Raw genomic sequence first — 24,806 nt, 5'->3', positions numbered from 1 at the left:
ATTCAAGGTATTCTCCTGCCCAGTCTCCTGAGTAGCTGGGATTACAGATATAGCCACCATGCCCGGCTAATTTTTTGTATTTTTAGTAGAGACGGGGTTTCACCATGTTGGCCAGGCTGGTCTTGAACTCCTGACCTCGTGATCTGCCCACCTCAGCCTCCCAAAGTGCTGAGATTACAGGCGTGAGCCACTGCGGCCAGCCCAAAAGGGAGATTCTTGCTTTGAAACAAGTTGGGATATCCTATGTAGTTGTGCTAGCTGCTAATTGTAATATCACACGCATCAGGATCGCCAAGCTGAAGAAGGGAAGCTAAATCCTGGGAGCCGTGGGCTCAACAGAAGAATGGAGAAGGGGTGGATGGAAACATGAGGGAGCAGAACTGCGTACGGAAGACACTGGGAAGGATGTGGCAAATGAAAAGTGGATGACTTCTATCCCTAAAGGCAAAATCTTCAGAATATATAGTTAATTTATACAGTTAATAAAATATCTTGGCCAAATGCAATGACTCACACCTGTAATCCCAGGACTTTGGGAGGCCAAAGTAGGATTGCTTGAGCCCAGGAGTTCAAGAGCAGCCTGGGCAACATGGCAAAACCCCATCTCTACCAAAAAAATTTAAAAACTTAAAATGTCTTGGCATTGGCCTTTGGATTGGTTCTTTATCTTCAGTTAATGATTTTATTTAACCCAATTGTTTTCTTCCAATTTGATTCAGGAATGGAAGATGATATTTTGCTCTTTAGTAATCGGTTTTACTTGACTGCAACATCTATTTTGGACAGCAGTGGCCACCTGGATTATTATATTTCACCTTCCAGGTTGTTGCTTTTATAGATGAACGGACACAGCTAGCTAGACCTTTGTACACGCTGAATTCCACGCCACTGTGGGGTGCCAGGCATTTGGTTAGCAGCTGTGGCTGCTGCTTGCTACTAAGGTATGAACAAATCATCCCACTGGTGAGCTGAACTCAGGGTGGTCTAATTAAAACAGACGCCACTTGGATACGACTTCACAGGACGTTGGAATGCAGGGGAATGTAGGGGTCATCTAGTCCAACCACCCATACATTTCCAGTGAGGCCTGCAGGAACTAAATCACTTTTGCCCCAGCTTGAAGAGGCAGACGTGCCACATGCATTCCACATGCAAGCCCCAGGATTCTGTTCCTGGTACACTCAAACTTTATTTGGTTGCCTGGGTGGGGCCAGAGAGGAGGGCAAGGAGGGTGTCAAAGGGTCAGCTCAGTAGGGGTGATTCAGGGTGTGCTCCATGATGGTCAGAAGCGCCAGCCACGTCTCTCGGGCCGTGGGGATGATCTGGGAGGCCGGCAGCAGGAAGCCGTAGTTCCCAGTGTCCCGGAGCTCAAAGGTGAAGGAGTACTTGATGCCCTGGCTGTAGGTCCAGTCAATAGTGCTTCCACTGGCTTGATCTGGGGCAGGAGTAAAACAGGAGAGAAAGGGTCAATCACTTTGGGAACATTTACATGGGTTGGGTTAACGATCCAACACTGTCCAAAGCTCTGTGCCTTGTGCAATGCTGAGTGGAGTCAGTGTCTACTAAGGTCTGCTGTTGACCAAGCAGCCTCACTTCCAAGAAACTCCCACTAAAAAATCTAAGCCAAGAGGTCCAAAGAGGAGACCAGCAATGGTTCCCCTATTCACTGAGGGATGCAAGAAAGTCTCTGCAATTGCACAAGCCCCTCTGAAAACAGCCTCTGTCCAACAACCACTTCAGTGAAGCCCCTAAATACACCCGAGTTCCCTGCTTGGGTAACCAGGATTTGTTCCCCTGGGGCTCTGGTCTGCAAGGGGGAAAGTGCAAAGAGCCAGAGTCAAAGCAAAAGCCACTTGTCTTTCTTTTAGGAGGAAACTTTGCCAGGGAAACTAATTAACAGCAGGTAATGAAGCCACTTTTGAATTGGCCCGGGAGGGAGCAGTAGGCTGCATATCAGAATTTAACTTGACAAGGTTGAATGAAGCAAAACCTTGACTCAGAGTTGAATCAGTTTCCAAAGAAGGCCTGGAGTCCAAAAGTGAGGTCAACCTTGGATAAGATTGTGACCCGCTTGTCCACCAAAACCTAGGCACTCAAGCAGGAAGCGTGTGAGGTGTGTACGCAGCTCATCCCCGTCAGCCCTCTACCCAGCTTCGACCTTCAGGTACTTGGAGGCAGGCACATCAGTCTTGTTGTTCCAGCAACATCCCTGGCCAGACCACACTGTAGAGCCTTTGCTCTAGAATGTTCCTCTGCCTGGAAGGCTCTTCCTAGCTGGGTAGCCTCCTGGCTGCCACATCCTCCACCCATTTCCTTCAATATTTGCCCAAATGTCACTCTCTCAGTGAGGCCTGCCCTTCAACCCACTTGCTCCACCTCCACCCCCAGTGTTTCTGATTCACCTCACCGGGTCTAGTTTTAGTTTTCGTCCCCAGCATTTGTCACCTCCCATACTGTATCATTTACTTATTTATGTTCATTGTCAGTCTCCCTCGCTAGAAAGTTCCCTGATCTTTGCTTATTTCATTCATGGCTATATCCCAAGTGCATGAAACAGGGCCTGGTGCATAGTAGATGTTCAATTAACATTTGTTGAGTTAATTCCATTTTGATTCAGTAATGCTCCTCTCAGGGGCAGTGCATGAATAAATAAGTGAGGAATAAATCAGGCCTATTCTCTAACTGAGGGGCACTGGAGGAGAATTGTTTTTTTTGTTGTTGTTGTTGGTTTGTTTTGTTTTGTTTTGAGATGGAGTCTCGCTCTCTTGCCCAGGCTGGAGTGCAGTGGTGCACTCTCAGCTCACTGCAACCTCCGCCTCCCGGGTTCAAGCAATTCTTGTGCCTCAGCCTCCTGAGTAGCTGGGACTACAGGCGCCCACCACCATGCCTGGCTAATTTTTTGCAGTTTTAATAGAGACGGGGTTTCACCGTGTTAGCCAGGATGGTCTCAATCTCCTGACCTCGTGATCCACCCGCCTCGGCCTCCCAAAGTGCGGGATTACAGGCGTGAGCCACTACGCCCTGCCCCCGAGAAGTGTTTTTTTAAGTTGAATTTCCTGGTGATCTGCAAATCCCAGCAGGACTTTCCACCCCATCCAATCAAAAAACTAGACTTGGCCCTAACACAAGAGGACAAGAGCTGTCAGAGGAATTCACATTTGTCTGAAAGTATCAAAGGGAGCAGAGTTCATGTCCGGAAAAGGACTGCCCACCCCTCAGAACAGCCCTCGCCAGCAGTTGGCAGATCTGGGCGCCCTTGGCTACTTCCTTCCATGAGGGATACTCCCGTGGTCAGGAAGAGCCAGCAGATGTTCCTCACAGGCCCACCAAGAGAGACCACACAGCCACTTACAAATTGCCTTGATGATGCTGCCATACTTGAAGCTGGTTCCGTAGAGAGAGGCCAGGGCTTTCACAGCAGCCTTGGAAAGCTGATCCTGGACAAAACACCAAGCAAGGCCACCTGTCATGGCCAGGCTCCTGGAACAGCATGGCCAGGGTAGTCTGGGGGCTGGCAGGGGAGCCCAGGAGAAGCACCCTGCAGACGTGGGCCTCTCACAGAGCCTGCTTAGCCTGCAAGCTCAGCCCGGGACCTGTCAGCACAGTTCTCTGGCCCTTCAGCGCGGCCAGCTGGCCTTCTCTTCCCTTCAGTCACATGTACCTCCACATGTGGTGCCTAAGATCGAAGTCTAGCCCTGCCCCTTGCTTTGTCACATGACAGAAGTGACTCCATCACCTCTGTGCCTCGATTTCTCAGAAAAAAATGGTAGTCCACCCTGCTGGTCTTCCCAAGCCATCAGGGTCTGCGGGAGGAAGAGGTGTCGGGCACTCTGGAGGTATCTGTGCCTTACGCAGGTCTAACTGGGGAAAGCCCAGGCCTGTCCGAAGCCACCTTGGGGATGAGGGACCAAGCCAAGGTCAGTGCCTACCAGCTCATCCTGGTCAGGGGCCGGTTCTGTTTTGTAGCCATAGGGATACAGGAGGAGCTGGGAGTAGCTGTGGATGGAGATGAAGGCCTTGATGTTCCCATGGTCCTTCACAAAGTCCACGATGGACTTGACCTCCACTTCGGAATTGGCAAACTTGCCATGGTAAGTCTGCGAGCAGGGGTTGCTGCTGGCTCCGGCCACTGTGGGGGGACAGAGGGCATGGTGGTGTGGCTCCTCCAGTTTCTGTGGCTTCTGGAATCCAGTTCTTTGCATGGAGTTGGGGGTGAGGCGGGTACGAAAGGGCTCACTCCAACCCCTGGATTCAGGAAAGCCCAGAGGCCTTCTATAACCTGGGAGTGCTGCCCTCCCAGCCTGGTTTGGGCAGAGCTGATGGACACGCCCAGGGACGGAAGACGGGCTCTTCAGTGGAGACTGGTTCTCACAGAGACGTGGCCAAGGAGGGAGGACTTGAGGTTAAGCTAGAAGCCCCCTAGATAGGATTTCAGACCTTTGCCCATTTGCAAGGAACTTGCCTTTTACAGACAAGTAACAATCAACTCTCAGAGCACAGCCTCCATCCCCAAGAGCCCTCAGAGGCAGAGCTGCCACCCCCCAACCTCCCCTCACTGCAGGGGCAGGAGAGAGGCGGGAGCAAGAGCAGTGGTGAGGAGCCATTCCAGGCCGTCCCATCCTTGTTCCCAAGACACTCTGGGCCTTACACCCAAAGCCAGCGTCCCAGTTCCTGTTGGGGTCCACGCCAACACAGAGGGAGCCTGCTGTGTGGGACCGAGTCTTGCGCCACATGCGATCCTGAGGAAGAAAACAGGATCAGCCACCCCGAGGCACATGTGGCGCTCGTCACGGTGCTGGGTGGGGGTGGTTCAGAGGCTGCAGAGAGCAGAGTGGACTCAGGGGAGGGCTCCCTGGAGGCGGAAGCCCTCAACACTAGTGCCCTCATAGGGAGCTGAGCTGCAGGCACAGCTTGGGATGGGATCCACTCCCAGCTGGTTGTCGGGGAGGAAGATCAGCAGAGGGGGCATCAGGTGAAGGAGAGTGGGGAAGGCCATAGGATGGCATTTGGCCAGAGGGTTCTATGTGGCCAAGAAGCCGCGAGGTGTCCCCCGCCAAGACTGTGGCCCTGTGTCATTAGTCGGATGTTTTATTTGCCATAAAAACAGAAGTAGGACCAGGAAGTAAGGTCTGAGGCAGTGGGCCTCCACTGGGGACAATCTTGACCCTCCTCTGAGATATTTTGCAATAGCTGAAGACATTTTGGTTGTCACCACTGGAGAGGGGGCTCCTACTGGCACTGAATGGGTATAAGGTTAGGATACTAGAAACACCTTGGATGCACAGGACAGCCCCCATGACAAAGAATCATTCACCCCAAATGCCAATCATGCATCAATCACAGTTGAGACACCCTCGGCTAGGAGCACAGGTCTGGTTGCTCCTCCCTTGACATCTGGGGTTGAGATTAGGTGTGAGCTACTTGTGCGGCTTAGAAGCCAGAGGCCCATCCCGCTTCCCCCAAGGACAGGAGAAGGCCGGTACCTTGCTGTGGGTGAAGGCAAAGCCATCAGGGTTGGTGACGATCTCCAGGAAGATGTCCATGGTGTCGAGAATGGCGGTGAAAGCTGCATCCTGCCCATAGTCTTGAGTGATCTGGGGGGTTAGAGGGGCAGAGGGGCAGCGTAGGCTGGGCCAGGCATCTGCCAAGTCACAGCAATGGATACCTTCCCCCATGTCCTCTGTGGTCACTGCTTCTGGATGGGCAAAGGGAGGCCCAGGCTTCTGGGGGCCTTGGACACTAACGCCCCACCAGGTGAGAGCCCTCCTCACCTCCCCGACCTTACCTTCTTTGCAAACCAGACCCCACTGGCCTGGGTGACCCACTCCCGGGAATGGATGCCTGTGTCGATCCAGATGGCTGGACGCTTACTGCCCCCCGTGCTGAACTGGAGAGGAAGCAGAGGAGTGATCAGAGGAAATTTCACAGCTGGGGCCTCATCTTGCTGCCCTGAAGGAGACCCCAATCCGGGCCAGAGACCACCTGCTCTCTGTGTATCTCAGGTAAAGGCTCTGCTTGTGGGGCCATCACTCAGATGGGTGTGGGGCTGGGGGCTGGACAGGGATCCCACAGAGCCTAGCCTCCTGCCCTCAGCCCAAGCTTGGGGTGAATATTACTTGACCAGGCCCCTGGCCCTTCCGCTGTTCTGCTGCTTGGACAGTTCTCTGGGGGACATCACAAATAAAACACTTTCTCTGGGTCAGGCGTGGTGGCTCACACCTGAAATCCCAGCACTTTGGAAGGCTGAGGTGGGTAGATCACTTGAGCCCAGGAGTTTGAGACCAGCCAGGGCAACATGGCGAAACCCTGTCTCTACTAAAAAATAAAAATTATCAGCCAGGCGCAGTGGCTCATGCCTGTAATCCCAGCACTTTGGGAGGCTGAGGCAGGCGGATCACGAGGTCAGGAGATCGAGACCATCCTGGCTAATACTGTGAAACCCTGTCTCTGCTAAAAATACAAAAAATTAGCCAGACGTGGTGGCAGGCACCTGGAATCCCAGCTACTTGGGAGGCTGAGGCAGGGGAATCGCTTGAACCCAGGAGACGGAGGTTGTAGTGAGCAGAGATCGTGCCACTGCACCACTGTACTCCAGCCTGGGTGACAGAGCGAGACTCCGTCTCAAAAAAAAAAAAAAAAAAAAAAAAAAATATCCGGGCATGGTGGTGCCTGCTTGTAGCCTCAGCTACTCTGGAGGCCGAGGCAGGAGAACTGCATGAACCCAGGAGGCGGAGCTTGCAGTGAGCTGAGATCACACCACTGCACTCCAGTCTGGTGACAGAGTGAGACTCTGTCTCAAGAAAACACTTTATCTGGACTACCCAGACTCCACAATACCTTCCACAATGTGACGCTTGATTGGAAACACTGGATCACCTAAGAGTTTCTGTATGGGCAGGGGTACACACACGAAGACCAGGGTGGAGACTCAGGCCTTTCCAAATGTCTGCATGGGGAGTCCATCTAACAGCGTGTTCCCTGGGACCGTCATTTCTCCGTGACAGCCCACGCCCATCACGGATGCCACGTGTGGGTCCATTCTCCTGTGTGTATGTCCACATGTGGATGTTACCTTCAGTACGTAAATGGGACGCCCTTCATAGGTGTTGCCAATCTGGATCTTGCTGACAAGTTGTGGGTTTTCCGCCACCAGCAGGTCCAGGAAGTCATAGATCTGAGGTGGGAAAGAAGAGACGACTGGCCTTAATAGCTTCTGGGTACCCAGATGCTTCCCTTAGCAGCTCCACCATCCCAGCCTGCTGCGAGCCCTGCAATGCAATGGAGCTACGACCACACAGGCCACATGGAAACAGAGCAGGTGCTGCGCACACCCAGGCTGGCCCTGGCCCTGGCCCTGGCCCTGCCCCTGCCCCTGCCCCGTTCCAGCCAGCCATGATGAAGAGCTGGTTGCTGCGGGGAGCGGCCGCTAGGGGCGCCCTCACCTCCTCCAGGGTGTGGTAGGTGGCATAGTTAAAGGTGTCGGTGGAGCGCGCTCGGGACCGGAAGGCGAACATCTGCTCCTGCTCCTCGTCCAGCAGCGACTGCACGTCCTCAATCATGGTGTCATAGCTGATGCCATTGGACTCCAGAAAGATCTTGACCGCCTGGATGCTGGGGAAGGGCACTCGGACGTCGATGGGGGAGCCAGGGTGGGCAGGGCCCCTCCAGAAGTCCAGCTGGGGAGGACAAGAGCCGGTACGGTCACAGCGGGCTGGGGGCAGCAGCCAGGACAGCAGGCAGGGACAGGGCCGGCCTGGGAGGGGCTGTTGGTGCCAGAAGTTCTCATATAATTGGGGGTGGGACAGGGGTAATAGGGGCAGAGAAAGACGGGGAAACCCTGGGGACTGGAGAGTCCGGTGTAGTCAGGGAAATGGCCCAGGAGCAGAGTGAGAGGCCTTTGAGACAGTAAGGCAGAGGGAGGAACTGGAAAGGGGCTGGCACATTGCCTAGTGCTCAAGGGCAGCAAGACTCTGGAGCTGTGGGGTTGAAGTCGCTTCCTAACAGGGTCAATTCCATGTCTCCTTGTTGGGTGGAGAGCGCTCAGGCACAGCTGGCCGCAGAGGCTGGTGGGGACCTGGGGTGGCCCCAGCTGATACCCTGGGGCCTGGGAGAGCCCTTTTCCCCTTTTCTGACCTGCAGATGCTCCAGGTCCTCCAGCTCCTTCACCTTCTGCACCTGCGCCTCATCGGCTGCAGAGATTCGGAGCACCTGATGCCTGGGCAGAGTGGGAGTGGGGAGTGAGCACCCAAGACCACACCTGCCCTGGCCATGAGCACTCCCCAGGTGCAGGAGGGAGGCAGCAGCCCAGAATCCCTGGACTGGGCCTGGTCCTCTGGGCTAGGCAGGAGAAAGCACTGAGGGTCTCAGCAAGGAGAGGCCTGGGTTCCCTCACCCCTTCTCTCCCCATCTTTAGAAACTTCTAGACATTGTTACTGTCTCGATCCCAGTTTGAACTATTTCTCTGTTCCAAGCCAGCCAGGCCGCCTCCTTTCTCCTCTCCTGAAAACCCTCCTCAGAGCTCAGATTTCTCCAGGGCTCAGGAGACTGTCTTGGGAGACACAACCTCTTCCCAACCCTGGTTCCTCGTCTGCCAGCTGTCCCAGGTGGTGCCAGGCCATCCTCTCTGGCTGTGTTGCCATGTGTCTGTCTGTCTGTCTCCTCCACTGGTTGGAGGCTGAGTCCTCCGCATCACCCTCAGAGAGCACCCCCTCCTCTCCGCATCCGTACCCCACAAATTCCTCCTTGCCAAAGACAGCCCCCAGCAGGACACTCAACACCAGCAACCCCCGCATGCTGCCGCCGGGAGGGAAGGTCAGACTGACGCCGACTCGGCCCCCCGGCTTTTAAACCCTCCCAGTACCGAGGACTCCTGGCTGCTCCCGAGGGCTGTTCTCCCCCAGCACCTGGGTCCAGTCCCACGGGGAGGCTGGGGTGGGAGTTCTGAGCTCTGACACCCTCTCACCCTCCCTGATAAAGTGGCAGGGAACTGGGCAGCTGGAGAGATAAGCCAGAGCTCCACCCCCGACCATCTGGGGTCAGCAGGGCCTGACGGTCAGCGGGGCCTGAGGGTCAGCGGGGGCTCGAGGCCTCCTGGAGTCCCAGCCAGGACTCTGCCTGCCCACAGCCTAAAGCTGCGGTTCTGTTTGCCCACTGGGCAGCGGAGAAGGAGCCAGGACTCCAAGTGGTCGCTGCCGCTGGGGCCTCATTCTAGGCGTCTCCTTGTTCCGTGCTCCTGAGCACCAGCCTTTCATTCCTGGGATCGAGCAAGCCGGGCCTCTGCCCTCTCTTGTCCCCACAGTGGCTTTGGGCAGGCCCAGGCTTTCCCCCATTAGACCTGTGTGAGGCACAGATACCTGCAGAGTGCCTGACACCTCCTCCTCCCACGGCCCCTGATGGCTTGGAGAGACCAGCAGAGTGGACTAACCTTTTACGTCTGTTTGGCCTCTCACCATGCCAGCTTTGCCCAGGCTGCCCTGACCCTGTGCGGGGCACATCCCCCTCTGTGGGACTTCCCAGCCCCCTCCTGCTGGCCTTAGGTCCTGTGGGAGTCCAGCCCGGACAGCAGCAGCGGGGGCACGAGCCTAACCCTTGCCGGCATTTCCCTCCACCCCCACTGCTACAGGGCCCTGAGGTCAGGGTTGCCCTTGACAGAAACAGTAACCAGATGTCGTCTGAATAGCAAATGTGGCGGCGGGGAGCCACTCAGACCCCTGTCGGGACTGCACAGTATCCAGGAGAAACCGGAACCCACGCAGGGGAATTCACTGGGTTCCGGATGCTGATCTCACCCCAGAGACTTCTCCAGCAAATCCACCCTCATCCATGGGGCCCCCAGGGCTTTCCTGGCACCATCTCGAGGCTCTGCTCTGTGTCAGGACCCCGACCTTGGGCACTGGTGACAGCCATAGTGCCCATTCTAGTTTCTGTCCACTCCCACTGCCTCCCTACCCTACCCCCTAGCTGGCCAACCCTCCCATGCCAAGGCAGAGTGACCCCCTTATATTTACCCACAACTCTCTCCCGAGCCTAACTCTAGGAAGGTAAGAAAGCCCTAAACCCGCTTTTAACAGATGTGGAGGCTGTGCGGAGGCTCCTGCTCTCCCCTGTACAGCCTTGCTGGCCCCACCGGCCCCTGGCAGGGCTGCAGTGCTCGCTGGAGCTTCCTCCGGCTGCTTCCTGGCTCACCTGTCTGCTCCTTCTCTAAATGCTCACCCCTTTGTCGATTTATTCAATCAATACTTATTCTTCTGGGCCAAGTACTGTGCTCCACACGGACACAACACCCAATACAGATGTTCTCTGACCTCAGGGAGCTCACAGTCAGGCTGGGAAGACAGAAGTAACCAACTAACTTGTTGGTCCTCTACAGGTCCTCCAAGAAGCTGTCACCAATACGGGATTAGACGTGCAAAGGACTTTTGGGGACTGCTCTCCTCCCTGCAAGAGACCTAAACAGCACATTTTCTGTGATGTGGTAATGAAAGTACCATGAGGGCTGAAAGTACACACACTGCGGCACAAAGTCCAGGGAAGACTTTACCAAGAAGGTGACATTTGACCTAGGCTTTTTTTTTTTTTTTAGGACAAGTTCTTGCTCTGTCACCCAGGCTGGAGAGCAGTGGCACCATCATGGCTCACTGTAGGCTCAACCTCCTGGGCTCAAGCGGTCCTCCCACCTCAGCCTCCCGAGTAGCTGAGACTATAGGTTTTAAAATTTTTATTGTAGAGATGGAGTCTTGCTATGTTGCTCAGGCTGGTCTCGAACTCCTGGGCTCACACAACCCTCCCACCTTGGCCTCCGAAAGTGTTGGGATTCTAGGCTTGGGCCACCATGCCCGGCTTAACTTGTCTTAGTGACAGGATTTTGCCAGGTGGGGAAAGGTGTTCATCACACTATTTAGTGCTTGAACACAAACTCACATTGATTTCTTCTTCATTGCTCCTAGAATGTTATTTTTATCTCTCCGTGGAGACTGTAAACTTCCTTAGCTGGGCATGGTGGCGCCTGTAGTCCCAGCTACTCAGGAGGCTGGGACGGGAGGATCTCTTGAGCCTGGGAGTCCAAGGCTGCAGTTAGCCATGATTGCCCCAGCCTGGGCAAGAGAGTGAGATCCCATCTCTCTAAAAAGTTAAAAATGAAATTAAAACATTAAAAAAATAATTCAATTACCCCAGGCCAGGAGGCATGTCTTCCCCACTCCTCATCTCCTGGTGCCCCACAGGGTCCTCGGGCTTCTCTACCCTGCTCCCCATGGGGAAGGAAGGTTTTGTAGAGTCTTCCTTTAGTTTGCATTATAAAAACAATATTCCTAAATATGAAGCTGTCCTATAATTTTGAATCTCTTTTGCTCACACTACACATGTTGGGGGATGTTGGCTGGTTCTTGGGCTTTTTGTGAATTCCTTCCAGAAAAGATGACACCTCTGAAAAAGGGGGCAGCCTGGGGGAAAGGGTGCAGACTCACCAGGGAAGCCTCTTGTACCTCCAGCCAGCAATTTAAGATGCCCAAGAGTCATGTATTTTTTTGTGAGGCTGGAAAGGATGAATTTGATGCTACAAGTTCATCAGGGCCGGCACCAGCAGAAAGTGGACAGCATCGTGGCAGAGGAATTTGGGTCTCGGGTGCGGGCTAAGCTTGATGCTCCGGGCCCCTCCCGACCACCTCAGGAAGTCAAAAAGGTACCTCTTGGTAAAGGCCAATTTGCTAGAATGTAACCTAGGTTACAGGGCTAGGGTTCTGCCTTCCCACTCCATGTGATGGTTTCGCATTGGTCCAAGCAAGGCAAGGGCAAAGATGGAGGCCACCGGGCCGAGGGCTGGGTAAATAGAGCACCAGGACCTATTGCCATGAGAAAGAAGCCACCAGGCTGGGATCTAGATTCAAGAATGAGTCATGGGCAAGTGCCAGAACGCAAACAGTGGGAGGCCTGCAGCAACCTCGCTGACTGTGGCCCACAGCGTCCCTCCCCTTTTCTTCCTGGCTAAGCAAACCAGATTGTGAGTCAGCATCTGCCCCCAGGAACACTGCCATTGCCAACTCAGGGACAAATTCTGACTGGTCTAAGACAATTGAAGAAATCTCATTCGCTTTTGCAAGTCAGTGGTTTAAAGGTGGGCACATGACCCAGCTTTGCCAATGAGACATGAGAGGAGGCCTGTGAGGAAGCTTCTAGAAAAGGTTTCCCCACTCCCAAAAAGAGGGCACCTTTCTCTGGATACTGTCAGGTCTGTTGACTCACCTTCAGACTACATATATGTATGTTTATATATATGTTTAGGTCTATATATATATGAAATACATATATAGACCTAAACATATATATAAATATATATATATATATGACCTATATATGTAGGTCATATATATATATGAAAGAATGTAGTTTTCTTTTTTGTTAGTTGGAGTTTCTATTGTTGAAAAAAGCATTCTAACTGATGCACCTATTAAGCTTTTAAAGTGTTTGCATTTTCAGAAAAGGGGACCAATTCTAGCCTATCAGAGCCTTTGTGTAAAATGCAGAAAGGCACCTATTTTGGTCCATGTTCACACTGCTGATAAAGATATACCTGAGACCGGGCAATTTGCAAAAGAAAGAGGTTTGATTGGACTTAAACAGTTCCACATGGCTGGGGAAGCCTCACGATCATGGTGGAAGGCAAGGAGGAGCAAATCACATCTTACATGGATGGCAGCAGGCAAAGAGAGTTTGTGCAGGGAAACTCCCCTTTTTAAAAACCATCAGATCTCATGAGACTTATTCACTATCAGGAGAACAGCATGGGAAAGACCTGCCCCCATAATTCAATTACTTCCCACCGGGTCTATCCCACAACACATGGGAATTCAAGAAGAGAATGGGGACACAGCCAGCCCATATCAGCACCCCTCCTTGGGTGGGCAGGTATAGTCCCTTTTTCTCTCAGCAGGATGACTTTGAGCAGTGCACAAACTGGGCAACTATCCATGACAGCCCTGCTGCCAGAACATCCCCAAACATGGTAGACAGAGGCTCTAAGGCAATGCTCAGAAACCTAGAAAATGGATTGTCAAAGAAGCAAAAGGAGAACTGGTCCCCATTGTCCACATTAGGAATCAATAGGGGACAGTGGAGAAAGATCCCTGTAGAGAACACGATGGGTGCTGTCAGAAGAGCCAGATGTAATAGTGAGATGAGACTTCAGCTGCCTCCCTTCAGCAGGTGTGTTCAGGGTTGGACATGACACAGTTGTGCGGATGGAAGGGAAGCCTGAGAAACTGCCCAGGGACTGCAGTGCATACCTCTCACTCTCATCACCCTGCCTGGTAGCCTCTTCCTTCTAATAACAGCACCTCCATTTTCCCCTAGAGACCACTCCTTGCCCACTCTGAGGCCACATGATTCAGGTGGACTTAGACATCCCACCCCAACCCCAGTTCTCTGGATGGGCCAATGAATTAATTTCTTCTTTTCCTCAAGCTTTTTCAAGTTGGTTTTCTGTTACATGTGACTGGGAACAGTGCACAAGGTGATACAAAGACATTCTCTAACTTCAGGAGAGAGTAAAATAAAACAGGAATACTTTCTAAGTGGTTTGCTGCAAACTCGTTATAGGACTTTGGGCAGGTCACTTCACGTACCTGGGCCTCGGTTTCCTCATCTATTAAATAGGGGAGTTGGTCAGAATAATCTCCGTGGTCCCTTCCAGTGGTGACACTTTACAATGCTAGGATATTTGGGTTTTCTTTTTTTCTTATTCTCTCTTTTTTTCTTTTTCTTTCTTTTTTTGAGATGGGATCTTACCCTGTTTCCCAGGCTGGAGTGCAGTGGTGTGATCATAGCTCATTGCTGCCTGGAATTCTTAAGTTCAAGGGATCCTCCTGTCTCAGACTCCCAGGTAGCTGGGACTACAGGTGCACGCCACCACGCCCTGCTAATTTTTTAAGGTTTTTTTTGTTTTTTTTTTTAGAGATGAGGTCTCACCATGTTACCCAGGCTGGTCTCAAACTCCCGGTTCAAGCAATCCTCCCACCTCAGCCTCCCAAGATGCTGGGATTACAGTCATAAGCCACTGCATCTGACACACTTAAATTTTTTACCCCAAAACAAATCAAGCCATGGTGGCAGGTCTGGTAAGGGTGGAGAGAGGATGCCAGGTTTGCAGGGAGGTAAGGATTGAGCCAGGGAGGGCCTGGGGCTTGCAGTGGGTATGCATGTCCAGAGCAGTGTGGGTTGAGAGGGGCTGCATCCTGCTGAGGCTGTGGTAGTGGGAGGTCACCAGGGTTTGGGGGCGTTGTGGGAGGCTGAGAGGACAAGGTCCAGTTAGTGGCCTCCTTAAATTTTGCTTTTATAACTGAGTGTCCAGCAGAGCCTATTGGTGTGTTTTCTTTGAAGCTGCAGGATGGTCAAAACTTTAAAGTGAAAAACAAACAAACTTTAAAGTGGCTAGTGGTATTTTTTCTCTGGAAGTAGAAGCTGAATTTTTCTCTGATGGAAGGGTCCCCTGAAGAGAGAAACCCTCCAGTGTCCAGGGTCTTTAGGGAACTTTGAGAACAGAGCCCCAGTCTCAGAATGGAGATCTGCCACTAAGAGGAATTGGGCAGGGGTGCACCTCGGGTTCCGGGAGCCTGATAGGCATCAGGAGCACCTGGGGGGCGTCCGCACTGTGGGAGGGGGCACAGGCCACCCCAGCAGTGTGGGAGCTGGCTGAGGGTCAAGGAGAGTGAAGGCCTATTGGGGTGACCAGTGGTGGGACATGAACCACCAGCTGCAACACCAGACACATCCAGCGTCCGGGTTCCATGTTTTATTTTCTATATTGTATGTTCCTTCCATATCCTAAGTAAAGTTGTGGGAACTGTTACCCCATGGTCTTAGCCATGCTTTGGGGAATTGAGAGAAGTGGTCTGACAGGGAAGGAAGGCGGACGGAGAGCTGCAGAGCTTGGCAGAGCTGGTTAGGAGAGAGCAAGAGGTGAACTGCAGGCCCCAGAGCAAGAGGCTGGCAAGGGACGACCAGAGGAAATGGATTCTCACACTAAGGACATCCTAGAAGCTCAGGGAAGAAGAACCTCAGTCAACCAAGCAGGCTGGAGTTCTCCTTCAGGGGCCTCCTCCACATTTTTTGCCCCCCAAGTTTGAGATGTGGGGCAGACCTGTCCCACGCAGGTGGGCCATGCTGGAGGACAGGGCAGGAGGAGTCTGCTACAGAAGGGGTATCAGCAGGACCCACGGCTGCAACCCAGGAAGTGGACCTGTTGCCTGGGAACATTCCACAGAGCCCAGCCGGCCCGTGTCCCAACATGCCTGGGACCGGGTCTGGGAGCCGCAGCAGCCAGGCCCGGCTCTGGAACGTCAACAAAGTGACAGCAATAAATAATGGGCGGGGAGGTGTCCGGAAGGACAAATCCAGGCAGCTTGTTTGGCCTTCAAGGTTCTCCAACCTCACGTACTCAGGACAGTCCTTGGAAATGATAACACGTTTCCCAAATCCGGTTTGGCTTGCCCGTCCTAGCCTCTGGCCCTGGAGCCCCGCAGGCCTCCTCCTGCCTGCTGTTGACTCTGTGCTGGTGTGGTCCCCACCACCAGTCTGGGAAGCTGCGACAGGCCCCATGTTTGCTGCATTCTCTCCCAGCCTGTGCTGACCGGCTGCCTGGGCCTTCTTGTTTTCCTAAAGGAACGTTTTTACATTAAATTAAATGTTCTCAGTAAAGTCTTTTTCTGTCTGGCCCTGTTTCTCGCTGGAGCGGTCAGAGGGGCCATGGAGGAGGATTGGGGTGTGAAGGGCCCCTCACTGCACTCCCTGGATCCCTGCCACCGGCCCAGCCCCCGCGGCCTCCCGGCCAGCCTGGCCTCACACAGGCCCCTCACATTCCAAACTGCCTGCCTGGTTTGTTTTTTTAAGAAAGCAATAACCGCAGCACATTTGCTGTGGTTCTTTATAGCTTTCCATATGTAGAATTGCTCTTTCTCTCTTCAGTTTTTCCAATGCTTTTTTCTTTTAAATAAATGCTCATAAATTTTGCTGGTGTAAAGGATGAAAAAACATACCTAAAAAGAGCAGTTTGTTGGAAAAAAAAAAAAAAAAGAAACCACCACCAAGCAGTATGTTGAAAAACGGAGCTGCTGTTTAGCATTATATACTTCAGAAAAGGCGGGGAAAACGTTCAAGGTTTATAAAAAGGAGAAGGCTCTTCTGTAACAGCTCTACAACTTGCTTGTCTACATCTTGAGCTTTTATTTGATAAACTTAAACCCCCGCCATCAACTCTCTGGGCTTGCTGAAGGCTGAGGAGACCCAGAGGGGTGGGCCCTCAATCTGTGGTGGAAGGAAGCCACAGTGGGGCTGGGACTAGAGCACCCCCCTGGCTTTAGTCTTCTCCCAGCTGTTAAATTCACGTGGGGCCTTGTGCAAATCTTGTGATCCAGAGGCCCCTGTCTTCATAACTGCAAAAATGAGCGGGTTGGGCTAAAACATCTGGAAAATTCTATGGCTTTAGGATTAAGTCCTTGATAAACTAGAGCAGGAAACAGATTCTGAGGCCTCTTCAGATCCTCCCTGCCCCTCAGAGAAGCTGCTGCAGATTCTGCTGGCTCCTTCCAAATAATCCGTTCTTCCCTTCCTCCTTGCCCACAGAACTCCAGTTTTCTTTGGGGCAGCAATATGCCCAGCTATAGAACAATTTCCCAGTCTCCCTTGCAGTTGGGCATGGCCACATGACACAGTTTCAACAAATATAGTGTAAGGCAAAGTCTCTGGACCCACCACCTCTGCTGGCTCACTTGTTTGCCCCTCGCTCTTCCTGCCTGGAATTCCATCACAAGGGAGGTAGAGCAGCCATCTTGAAAGTAGAGGTCAAAATAGAGCAGAATGGTGAAGCAGAAGAGATCAGAAGGGTCTGGGTCCCCAGTACATCCAGGAGTCACTGTCCAGCCCTGGACTGCCCACCTCACATGGCTACTTGTTATATGACAGAAATAAAACCCCTATCTGGTTAAGCCACAGTAAGGTGGACTTCTGCCACATAAAGTGAAACCTAGTCCTAATTTTACTAGGCTGAGGAGAAACAGTCCTTTAACAAATATAATCTTCTGTGTGCCCGGTGCTGACAGGTGCAGAGAGAGTGAGCAACACAGACACGGCCCCTGCCCTCATGTAGCTCACACACGAGGAGGGTGACAGACAGCAGTAGACTAAGAGGTCAATTAGTTATTTATTATCATTGCATTGCTCTGAAGGAAATAAATGAAGTATTGGAAAAGAGAATAACAGGAGAAGCTCTACTTCCAGTGGGTGGTCCTAGGATTTGTGAGGAAAGGACATTGAAGGAGGAGAGAGGGAGGAAAGAATGTTCCAGGAAAGCAGCACACACAAAGCCACCAGTGGGGCCGCTAGACAGGAGCATTGGTGTTGAGGGAACTGAGAGGAGCCGGGGAGGTTGGAGCTGGTGAGCAGGGAGGCAAGAGGAACTGGCACAAGGCAGGAGAGGTAGACAGGGCCACCAGGTAGCGCCTTGGGCTTTTTAAGAAGACCTCCATCTGGGGCCGGGCGCAGTGGCTCAGCCTTTGGGAGGCCGAGGGGGACAGATCACCTGAGGTCGGGGGTTCGAAACCAGCCTGACCAACACGGAGAAACCCCGTCTCTACTAAAAATACAGAATTAGCCTAGCATGGTGGCACATGCCTTAATCCCAGCTACTCAGGAGGCTGAGGCAGGAGAATCACTTGAACCCGGCAGGCAGAGGTTGCGGTGAGCCAAGATCATGCCTTGGGCAGCAAGAGCAAAACTCCGTCTCAAAAAAAAAAAAAAAAGAAGACCTCTGTCTGGACAGCAGTTTCAGCCTCAACTTTTGTGAGCTTGATGGCTGCTCAGAGATCTGGCCAAGCTGGCTGTGAGAACAAGTTCCTCGTCCCTGATCCTGCAGAGCCTTGGCCGTGAGTCGGGTTCAGGTCCTGAAAGCAGATGATGATCTACCAGCCTGCAGGTCAGTCCCAGCCCTGCCACTCAGGACCTGTGTGCCTTTCAGCGACTATCCTCTCTGAGCCTGAGTCACTTCCTTGTCTGAAAATAAGGACAGTAATAGTCCTGCTTCTGAGAGCTGTGAGGAGGCGACGTGTTGAATCCCCTAATGCACTTGGCACTGTGCCTGGCACATTGTAAGTGCTAGAAAAGAGTTTATTTTGGCTGTTACTGGGAAGCTCATCAGAGTCCAGGCCTCCTGCCCCCTAGGCCAGTTCTTCTGCAATTTGGCATTCGAATCTCCTAGGTCCCACCCCGCAGAGACTTGGATTTAGTAAGGCTGGGACTAAGCTCCAAGGTGATGTGATGCCTGTGGTCTGCAGACCACACTGCTTTAGGCTAGGGCCAAGGCAGCCCCCAGGAAGTACTCTAGAGAATGACTGGCCTCCCTCTGTAGCAGCCACCTCCAGCCCCAGTGCACAATGGCAGAGCTGGGAGACCCAAAGCCCAACTCCCCCCAGGCTGACTGGAATATATTCTTCCTGGGAGGCAGGGGAACAGGGATCAGTGGGTACTTGAAGATACCTCAGAACTCCTTGGGCAGTTGGTAAAAATGCAGATTTGGGGTGTCTAGCCCCAGATATTCTAATTCAGTCTGGAGATGGAACCAGATCCCTTCCTGTTAAACAAGTATCCCTGGATTGTGCTGCAGATGGGCCACTGGCCGCGCTTGAACAAATGGTTACAGTGGTTTTGGAGTTCAACAAACCCAAGTTCAAATCTTTCTCAACAATTTTCTCTCCACGTGGCCTTGTATGACTTTTAAAACATTTCCAAACCTTGCTTTCCTTACCTAAAAAAATGAACTTATTAATACCAGGAATACCCTCCCCAAGAGGATGAAATAAAAACAAAAATATTTGTATAGAGAGCATAAAAGTTACAATCACAGACTCCACTGTGCAAAGGTATAACTTGCTTTGTTTACCTCTAGCTTATATTAACTGAGCCCATGACCTCGAATTTCCACTAGCAGCAGAAAACTTTGGGTTGGAAATTCTAGCTCACTCAGACCAATCCCAGCTTTAAAAAAAAAAAGTCTCCTGTGGGAGACTTCAGCCAAAATCAAGATTTTCTCCTCCTCCACTGCTGGTTGTTCCCCTGAAGATGATCTGGGTTGTTCAGGGGTTAATTACCCTCACTTCCTCAGGGCTTCCATGTGGCACAGCTGGCCTTGGGCATCTGCATGCCCAGCCAGTGCCTGCTGTGCCACCATGGCCACTGGCTGCACAGCCCCGGCTTGGCCTTCCGGCCTCTGTCCTAGGCCTCCTCACCTGCCAACCTTGTTTCTTTGCTCAGAGCTCTCCACAGCTGCACCACTGAGAAGTGCTTGGCCCCTATGGCTGCCTCTAATCCTCTGTCTAGTCTCCTTCTTCAGCCATTAGTCATTTGCTGCTTAGACACCATATTGGATATGAACCTTACTTGGGGTTTTGATCATCTCCCATCCCCTTCTTCTACCAAATGGCCCAAGCACTATCTCCTTTCACAGGCTGAATGGAAAGGGAGGCTAAGTTAATATATACTAGAGATAAATAAAGCAAGTTACACCTTTACACAGTGGAGTCTGTGATTATAACTTTTATGCCTTCTACACAAATATTTTTATTTCACTCTGTTTTCTTCTCTGTCTCCGTGTCCTCCAGGGGTTGGCTTGTGGTCATCCAGTTTCATTCACGCACACATACACACGTGCACACACATGCACACACACATGCACACACACACGCACACACAAACACACACACAGCCTGGCTCTTGCAAATGCAAGTTTTGCTCTCACGACTAATGTTTCTGCCTCAGATTTACACAACCTCATTTGGCTCTTCCTGTTTCTAGGGGTTATCTGCCTTCCTGAGGGCAGAGCAAACAGCCCCGCTATCCCTGCTGCCCAGTACAGCCTGCCAGTCCCATCATTTCCCAGAACGCAGCAGGCGGAATGAAGAGGCAAAAGGTACAAGGAAGCCTGGGGCTGGGGGAAGGCTCCTCTTCAGTATCTCACAAGAGTGCCCCTTTAACTCTCTTGGGGGAAGTGCCTACTTAACACAGCTCAGGGATGACAACCAGGATGGTGTCGGTGATGATGAGGATGAGGAGAAGCTCTTCTTCCTGGATATGCAGTGCTTTGATGTGCTGGCTCTGACTAGCTCTGAGCCTGTGTTCCCAAGACCAAGGGAGCCTTTGAGGACACCTCAGGGGGAGCAGGTCATAAACCAATGACTCATTCGTGTTGGGTTGTGGGGTGAGTGGTAACTTCCAAAATGTGTTCCTGCCCCCTCCCTGCATGGGAAGTGAAGCCAACCGAGGCGGAGATGGCCTGTCTGGGACAACCTTTCCCTCAAGGTGGCAGAAATGCCCCCATCAGAAATGCTCTCCTTTAGAGCAAACATTGTCCTCTCCAGGGCATCTTAAAATGTAAATATGCTGGGACAATGTGTGCCTTCTCTGTTCTAGGCCCTGAAAACACTGCAAGAGGAGAAAAGCTACAGCCTCTACCCCCTTTATTTTCCTGAAGGTAGCATGGAGAATAAAGAGGCTTCCCCCACATTTCAGGCTCCCCCGGGGAATGAGAAGAAGCTCTCTCGTCCCCTTGTCAGTGCTGAGCCCATAGGGGTGGTAGCCAACATGAGAGGCAGCGAAGCCTGTTCAAACTTGTATTTATTTTCTAAGAGGTCGGGATGAGGGCATGGGGATGGGGATGCATAACTTGGGTTTCAGGAGGAGCTGCAGACCTTGGGGAGAAGGATGGAGCCTCCTGCCCTGCCCTCAGTCGTGCTGCTAGTAAGGGTGATTCAGGGTGTGCTCCATGATGGTCCGGAGCGCCATCCACGTCTCCTGGGCCGTGGGGATGATTTGTGTGGCGGGCAGCAGGAAGCCATAGCGCCCAGTGTCCCGGAGCTCAAAGCTGAAGGCATACTTGATGCCACTGTCGTAGGCCCAGTCAACGGTGATCCCACTGGCCACATCTAGAAACAAAAAGTCCAAAATGTGACTCCAAAAGGAAGAAGGGGATGTGGCTGCAAGGTACAGAGGCATCCTGAGTGGAAAGTGGGCCCTGGAAGCCAAACCTCCACCCACCCCAGGCCACACCGGGCTTCCTGCCCAGGCCTCAACCGGGATCACAGCCATGCACCCAACCCATTCTCTACTCCTGCAAAAGAAAACTCCTGCAGGCTACCAGGCTTAGGAACCTTGCAGTAAGCCAGGCATTGGGAGCTGTGCACAAAAGCTGCCAAGAAACAGCTGCCTGGGTACCACCGTTACCCTTCTATCCGGTTGGGAGGCAGCTTTGGGCCAGCCCAGCTAGATCCATAGCACTGCCCTGCAGCCAACCCCAGGTGGATGTGGTGTCTGAAGCAGGGCAGGGGAGAATCACTCACAGAGGGTGGTGCTGATGCTGCCAAAAAAGTACTCGATCCCGTGGACCTTATACAAGGCCTCCACCGCATCCTTGGCAAGATCGTACTGCAAGATGACATCGGCAGGGTGAAAGGCAGGGGCTCCCCAGGGCTCCCACACACTCCCCCACCCTCACCACCTGGTGAGAAGCATGGATTTAGGAGTCCTGGAAATTGAAGGTGGAGATGGCCCTTGTGAGAAGGGAGCACAGCATCTCCGGCTTTGAACTTGATCACACATGAGAACAGCAAGCTCCCCCTACCCCTCCCCTGCACCATGGGGTCTATCGGTCCAGACCCTTGCATTCCGAGTAACAATCTGAGCCCTCTGGGAGTATGACAGATATGGATTTTCCTGAGAAGGGGTCTCTTCTCCCCAGGCCCTAAGCAGCCAGTCTCACCAACTCCCTCTGATTTGAAACAGGCTCCAGAGATCGGCCGTAAGGGTACATGAGCATCTGAGAGTAGCTGTGGATGGAGATCAGAGCCTTGAAGTTGCCATGGGCTGTGATGAAGTTCACTATGGCAGCCACCTCTGGCTCCGACTGAGGGGAGGGCCCATGATAAGTCTCTGAGCAGGGGTTGCTGTTAGAACCATTTCCTGGAAGTAAAATAAAGCCACCCAAAGAGTCGAATCCCCATGTGCGACACAGATGGCGCTCACAAAATACCCATGTGTTCCCCTGCATTTCCCAGCCTCCTTTGCAGTTTGACTGAGGTCATGTGACTACTTTGACCAATGAAAAGGTGAACAGAAATGACATGGCACTTCTGGGTTGAGATTGTTAAGAGCAAGTGTGACTTCTCCATGTTCTTTTCTGTCTGTGTGGCTGGAAGCAAAAAAAAAATTCTAGATAGAAACAGCCTCCTGGATCCCTCTCTCACTGCTAGAAGAAAGCTGCCAAGGAGAGTCATCTATTCATATTGGACTTTGTGCACATGAAAGACAAACTTTTGTTGTGTCAAGCCACTGAGATCGGGATGGATATTTGTTACTGCTGCAACCTAATGTCAGAGGACTGCAGCCACACCATACCCCGCAGTTCTGAAGCCCTGCAGGGAGCCCCCTCGGCTTGTCCTGTAGTCCCTTTAGAAAGGTGCGCCTGGCTCAGAAGTTGCATCCAGAAGAAACTGTAAGTCTCTGCGCCAACCCTGGCTTCCCCTACTGAGCAGCAACACCTTTAGGCTGATCCTTCCTGGGTGTGCCGTCAGTCGAGGGCTCAGACTCAGTGTCAGCTCAAGCTTTGCCACAGCCATGGCTCCAGGTGAGCCATGAACTTGGGGTCTGGGGACATGGGAAATCAATGTGGGAGAATAGTTCCGCATAGTTGCCTGAGGCTGTTCTGGGAGCCAGAAGTGCAAAGAAGTCTTTGAAAATTCTTCTTGGGGACTTAAGATGAGGGAGCGAACAAAGAGGAGCAGGGCTTTTATTCTTTTCCCAAGTTCCATTTGTTCCCATCTCTCCCCCATTCTTTGCCTTCACCCCATCTCTCTCTTCCTCTTCCGCTCCTCCTCTGCTTTTCCCTTATTCCCGAGGGGAGGGTTGGGCTGCACTGAGCTGGTCAAGACTTTGTAGGCTAAGGACACACTTGGAAGGAGTCATCCCAGTTTCTCCTCTCACTCCTCTTCCCTGGAATGGTGGCACCGTCCAGAGATCAGGGATTGCCTCAACTTCTGAAGTCTCCTGAGGAGGCCACAGCATTCCTCTTGACTCCTGGGGCAGGGGGCTGGCCCATGGACCACTTCAGATGATGCTCTAGGAATGCAGCACACGGGTCCTCCCCAAGAATGCACGGGAGGCCAGGCACGGGTGGGAGGGATGGTCTACAGGTTACTCGTTACACAGCCATTCAATTAAGGCAATAACAAAACCATAAACAAAATCGTCCAGCCTGAGTCACCAACCCAGACACACACTCTTGCTGGCCCCAGAGAGGCCCAGGGAGCGCACCCCCTCTCGGTGTGGTGGTCCTCACCTGGGATGGGGACCCTGGTTAGAAGGGGGAGGTGCCAGCAGACCTAGGGGGTGAAAGGCAGACCCCAGGCTGGAATCAGCCCAGCTAACAGCGGCCTTGTTTATTGTGTCTGCCGGGAGCTCCTGCACCTGCTCCACTTGATGAATGACAAACAGCAACAGATGCGCAGAGCGGGGGAGGTTGAAGGCTTTGTCTGCCTTTGCGGCCCACGCACAGAAAGCCGTTCCCCTGCCAACGACCAGGTGGCTTTGCCCAAATATGGAGAAACACTTCAGGCCATTAGTTCTGGTGTGAGCTAAGCAGAATAAACTAATCTTCCCCTGGCCAAATGGGAATTAGCTGCCTGCATCTCTGACGCTCACAGTCAAGGTCCTCTGAGTCTGCCTGTTTCACAAGTACCTGCTAATGGAGTCATTAGTTATTTATTTTTCCTTCTCTAAAAATGTAATTTGTAGCAAGGAGAAATCTCTGGAAGGACATGGTAAATTATTAAAAACAGTGATCTTTGAGTGGTGGGATTATGGGAGCTTTTGCCCCCTCTGGGCTTTTTTTCCATAATTGTTTTGTACATTGTGTGTATACGGATTTTTTTTTTCCTGTGGCGAGACCCACAGCGGTTATTTTCTTTAAGAGGTAATTTCTCTTTCTACTAGCCAGCCTATCTTGGGGTGCATGGGCACTCACTCCAGTCAGTGCTGAGGGGCCTCATGGACGCCCCCGCTGAGGCAAGCGTCTGTTCATTTGGAGGTGGAAATGCCTAATTTTGCATGGTCTGGTTCCCTTACAAAAGCAGTTAGAACCCCCACACTCTGGGCCAGGGGCCTCACTCTCAGTGCTTAGGGGCCATCCTTATTTTTCAGTGAGAACAGACTCCAAGAAGCCAGATTTTTAAAGCAATGGGCATCCAGATTTAAATGTTCTACCTCCTTGGTTTGGACACCAGCCTGTAGGTCTGATTATCAACAGCAATGACACCGTCCCTGTGGAGCCAAACCCTGACCCCGGTGAAGTGCAGATTCCACGTCTGGGGGCCGAGGGCTGTGTCTGTTCTGGAATCTCTGTCTTAACTGGACCCATCAAATTGTCCTGCCCATCATATTGCTGTATTTCCAGAGTCCATGGACCTGTCTCTGAGCTTTCTGGAGGCCTCAATTTCCCAATCCCTGTGCCCCTCGCATGGCAAGGGAGATAATCAGGGAAAAACACCGAGGAACTCAGGAGAAAGCTGCCCCCTCCCCCTCACTAGGATGAGACAGCTCTGCAAGTATGCACCAGGGTCATAAAGTAATGGGTCAAAAATAAAAACCAGGCTCAAGCCAGCCTTGATGATAAAGAATTTGCTCGAGGCCGGGCGTGGTGGCTTACGCCTGTCCCAGTACTTCGGGAGGCCTAGGCGGCTGATTCCCTTGAGCCCAAAAGTTCAAGATCAGCCGAG

At 52.3% G+C, this 24,806-nt stretch overlaps 2 protein-coding genes across 5 annotated transcripts in view; both read right to left on the bottom strand.

Annotated features, from left to right (window-relative positions):
* Positions 1 to 1,164: 1,164 nt before the first annotated feature.
* CPA1 (carboxypeptidase A1) lies at positions 1,165 to 8,819 on the bottom strand. Its single transcript, XM_005550773.4, has 10 exons — positions 8,728 to 8,819; positions 8,134 to 8,215; positions 7,443 to 7,676; positions 7,073 to 7,174; positions 5,786 to 5,887; positions 5,484 to 5,594; positions 4,649 to 4,739; positions 3,930 to 4,129; positions 3,353 to 3,437; positions 1,165 to 1,435 (listed from the first exon to the last, which is right to left on the bottom strand). The coding sequence occupies exons 1-10, from the start codon at positions 8,790 to 8,792 to the stop codon at positions 1,248 to 1,250; spliced, it is 1,260 nt and encodes a 419-aa protein (XP_005550830.2). The 5' UTR covers positions 8,793 to 8,819; the 3' UTR covers positions 1,165 to 1,247.
* Positions 8,820 to 20,638: 11,819 nt separating this feature from the next.
* The window catches only part of CPA5 (carboxypeptidase A5), a 30,382-nt gene continuing 26,214 nt past the window's right edge, over positions 20,639 to 24,806 (bottom strand). For 2 of the 4 annotated variants that reach the window (XM_065542550.2, XM_074035985.1), the window contains 3 exons: positions 21,797 to 21,996; positions 21,378 to 21,462; positions 20,639 to 20,963 (listed from right to left, as the gene is read on the bottom strand). In XM_065542550.2, the coding sequence (XP_065398622.1) occupies positions 20,776 to 20,963; positions 21,378 to 21,462; positions 21,797 to 21,996 (473 nt within the window). In that variant the 3' untranslated portion in view covers positions 20,639 to 20,775. Of the gene's footprint in view, positions 20,964 to 21,377; positions 21,463 to 21,796; positions 21,997 to 22,142; positions 23,152 to 24,806 lie in introns of those variants that run through there. The other 2 variants (XM_074035987.1, XM_074035986.1) reach the window with 2 other exon arrangements.

This window comes from Macaca fascicularis, chromosome 3, assembly GCF_037993035.2.
Source record: "Macaca fascicularis isolate 582-1 chromosome 3, T2T-MFA8v1.1".
Taxonomy (NCBI): Eukaryota; Metazoa; Chordata; class Mammalia; order Primates; family Cercopithecidae; genus Macaca; species Macaca fascicularis.
The sequence above is the reverse complement of the archived record's forward strand: the minus strand, read 5'-3'. Positions and strand labels throughout refer to the sequence as shown.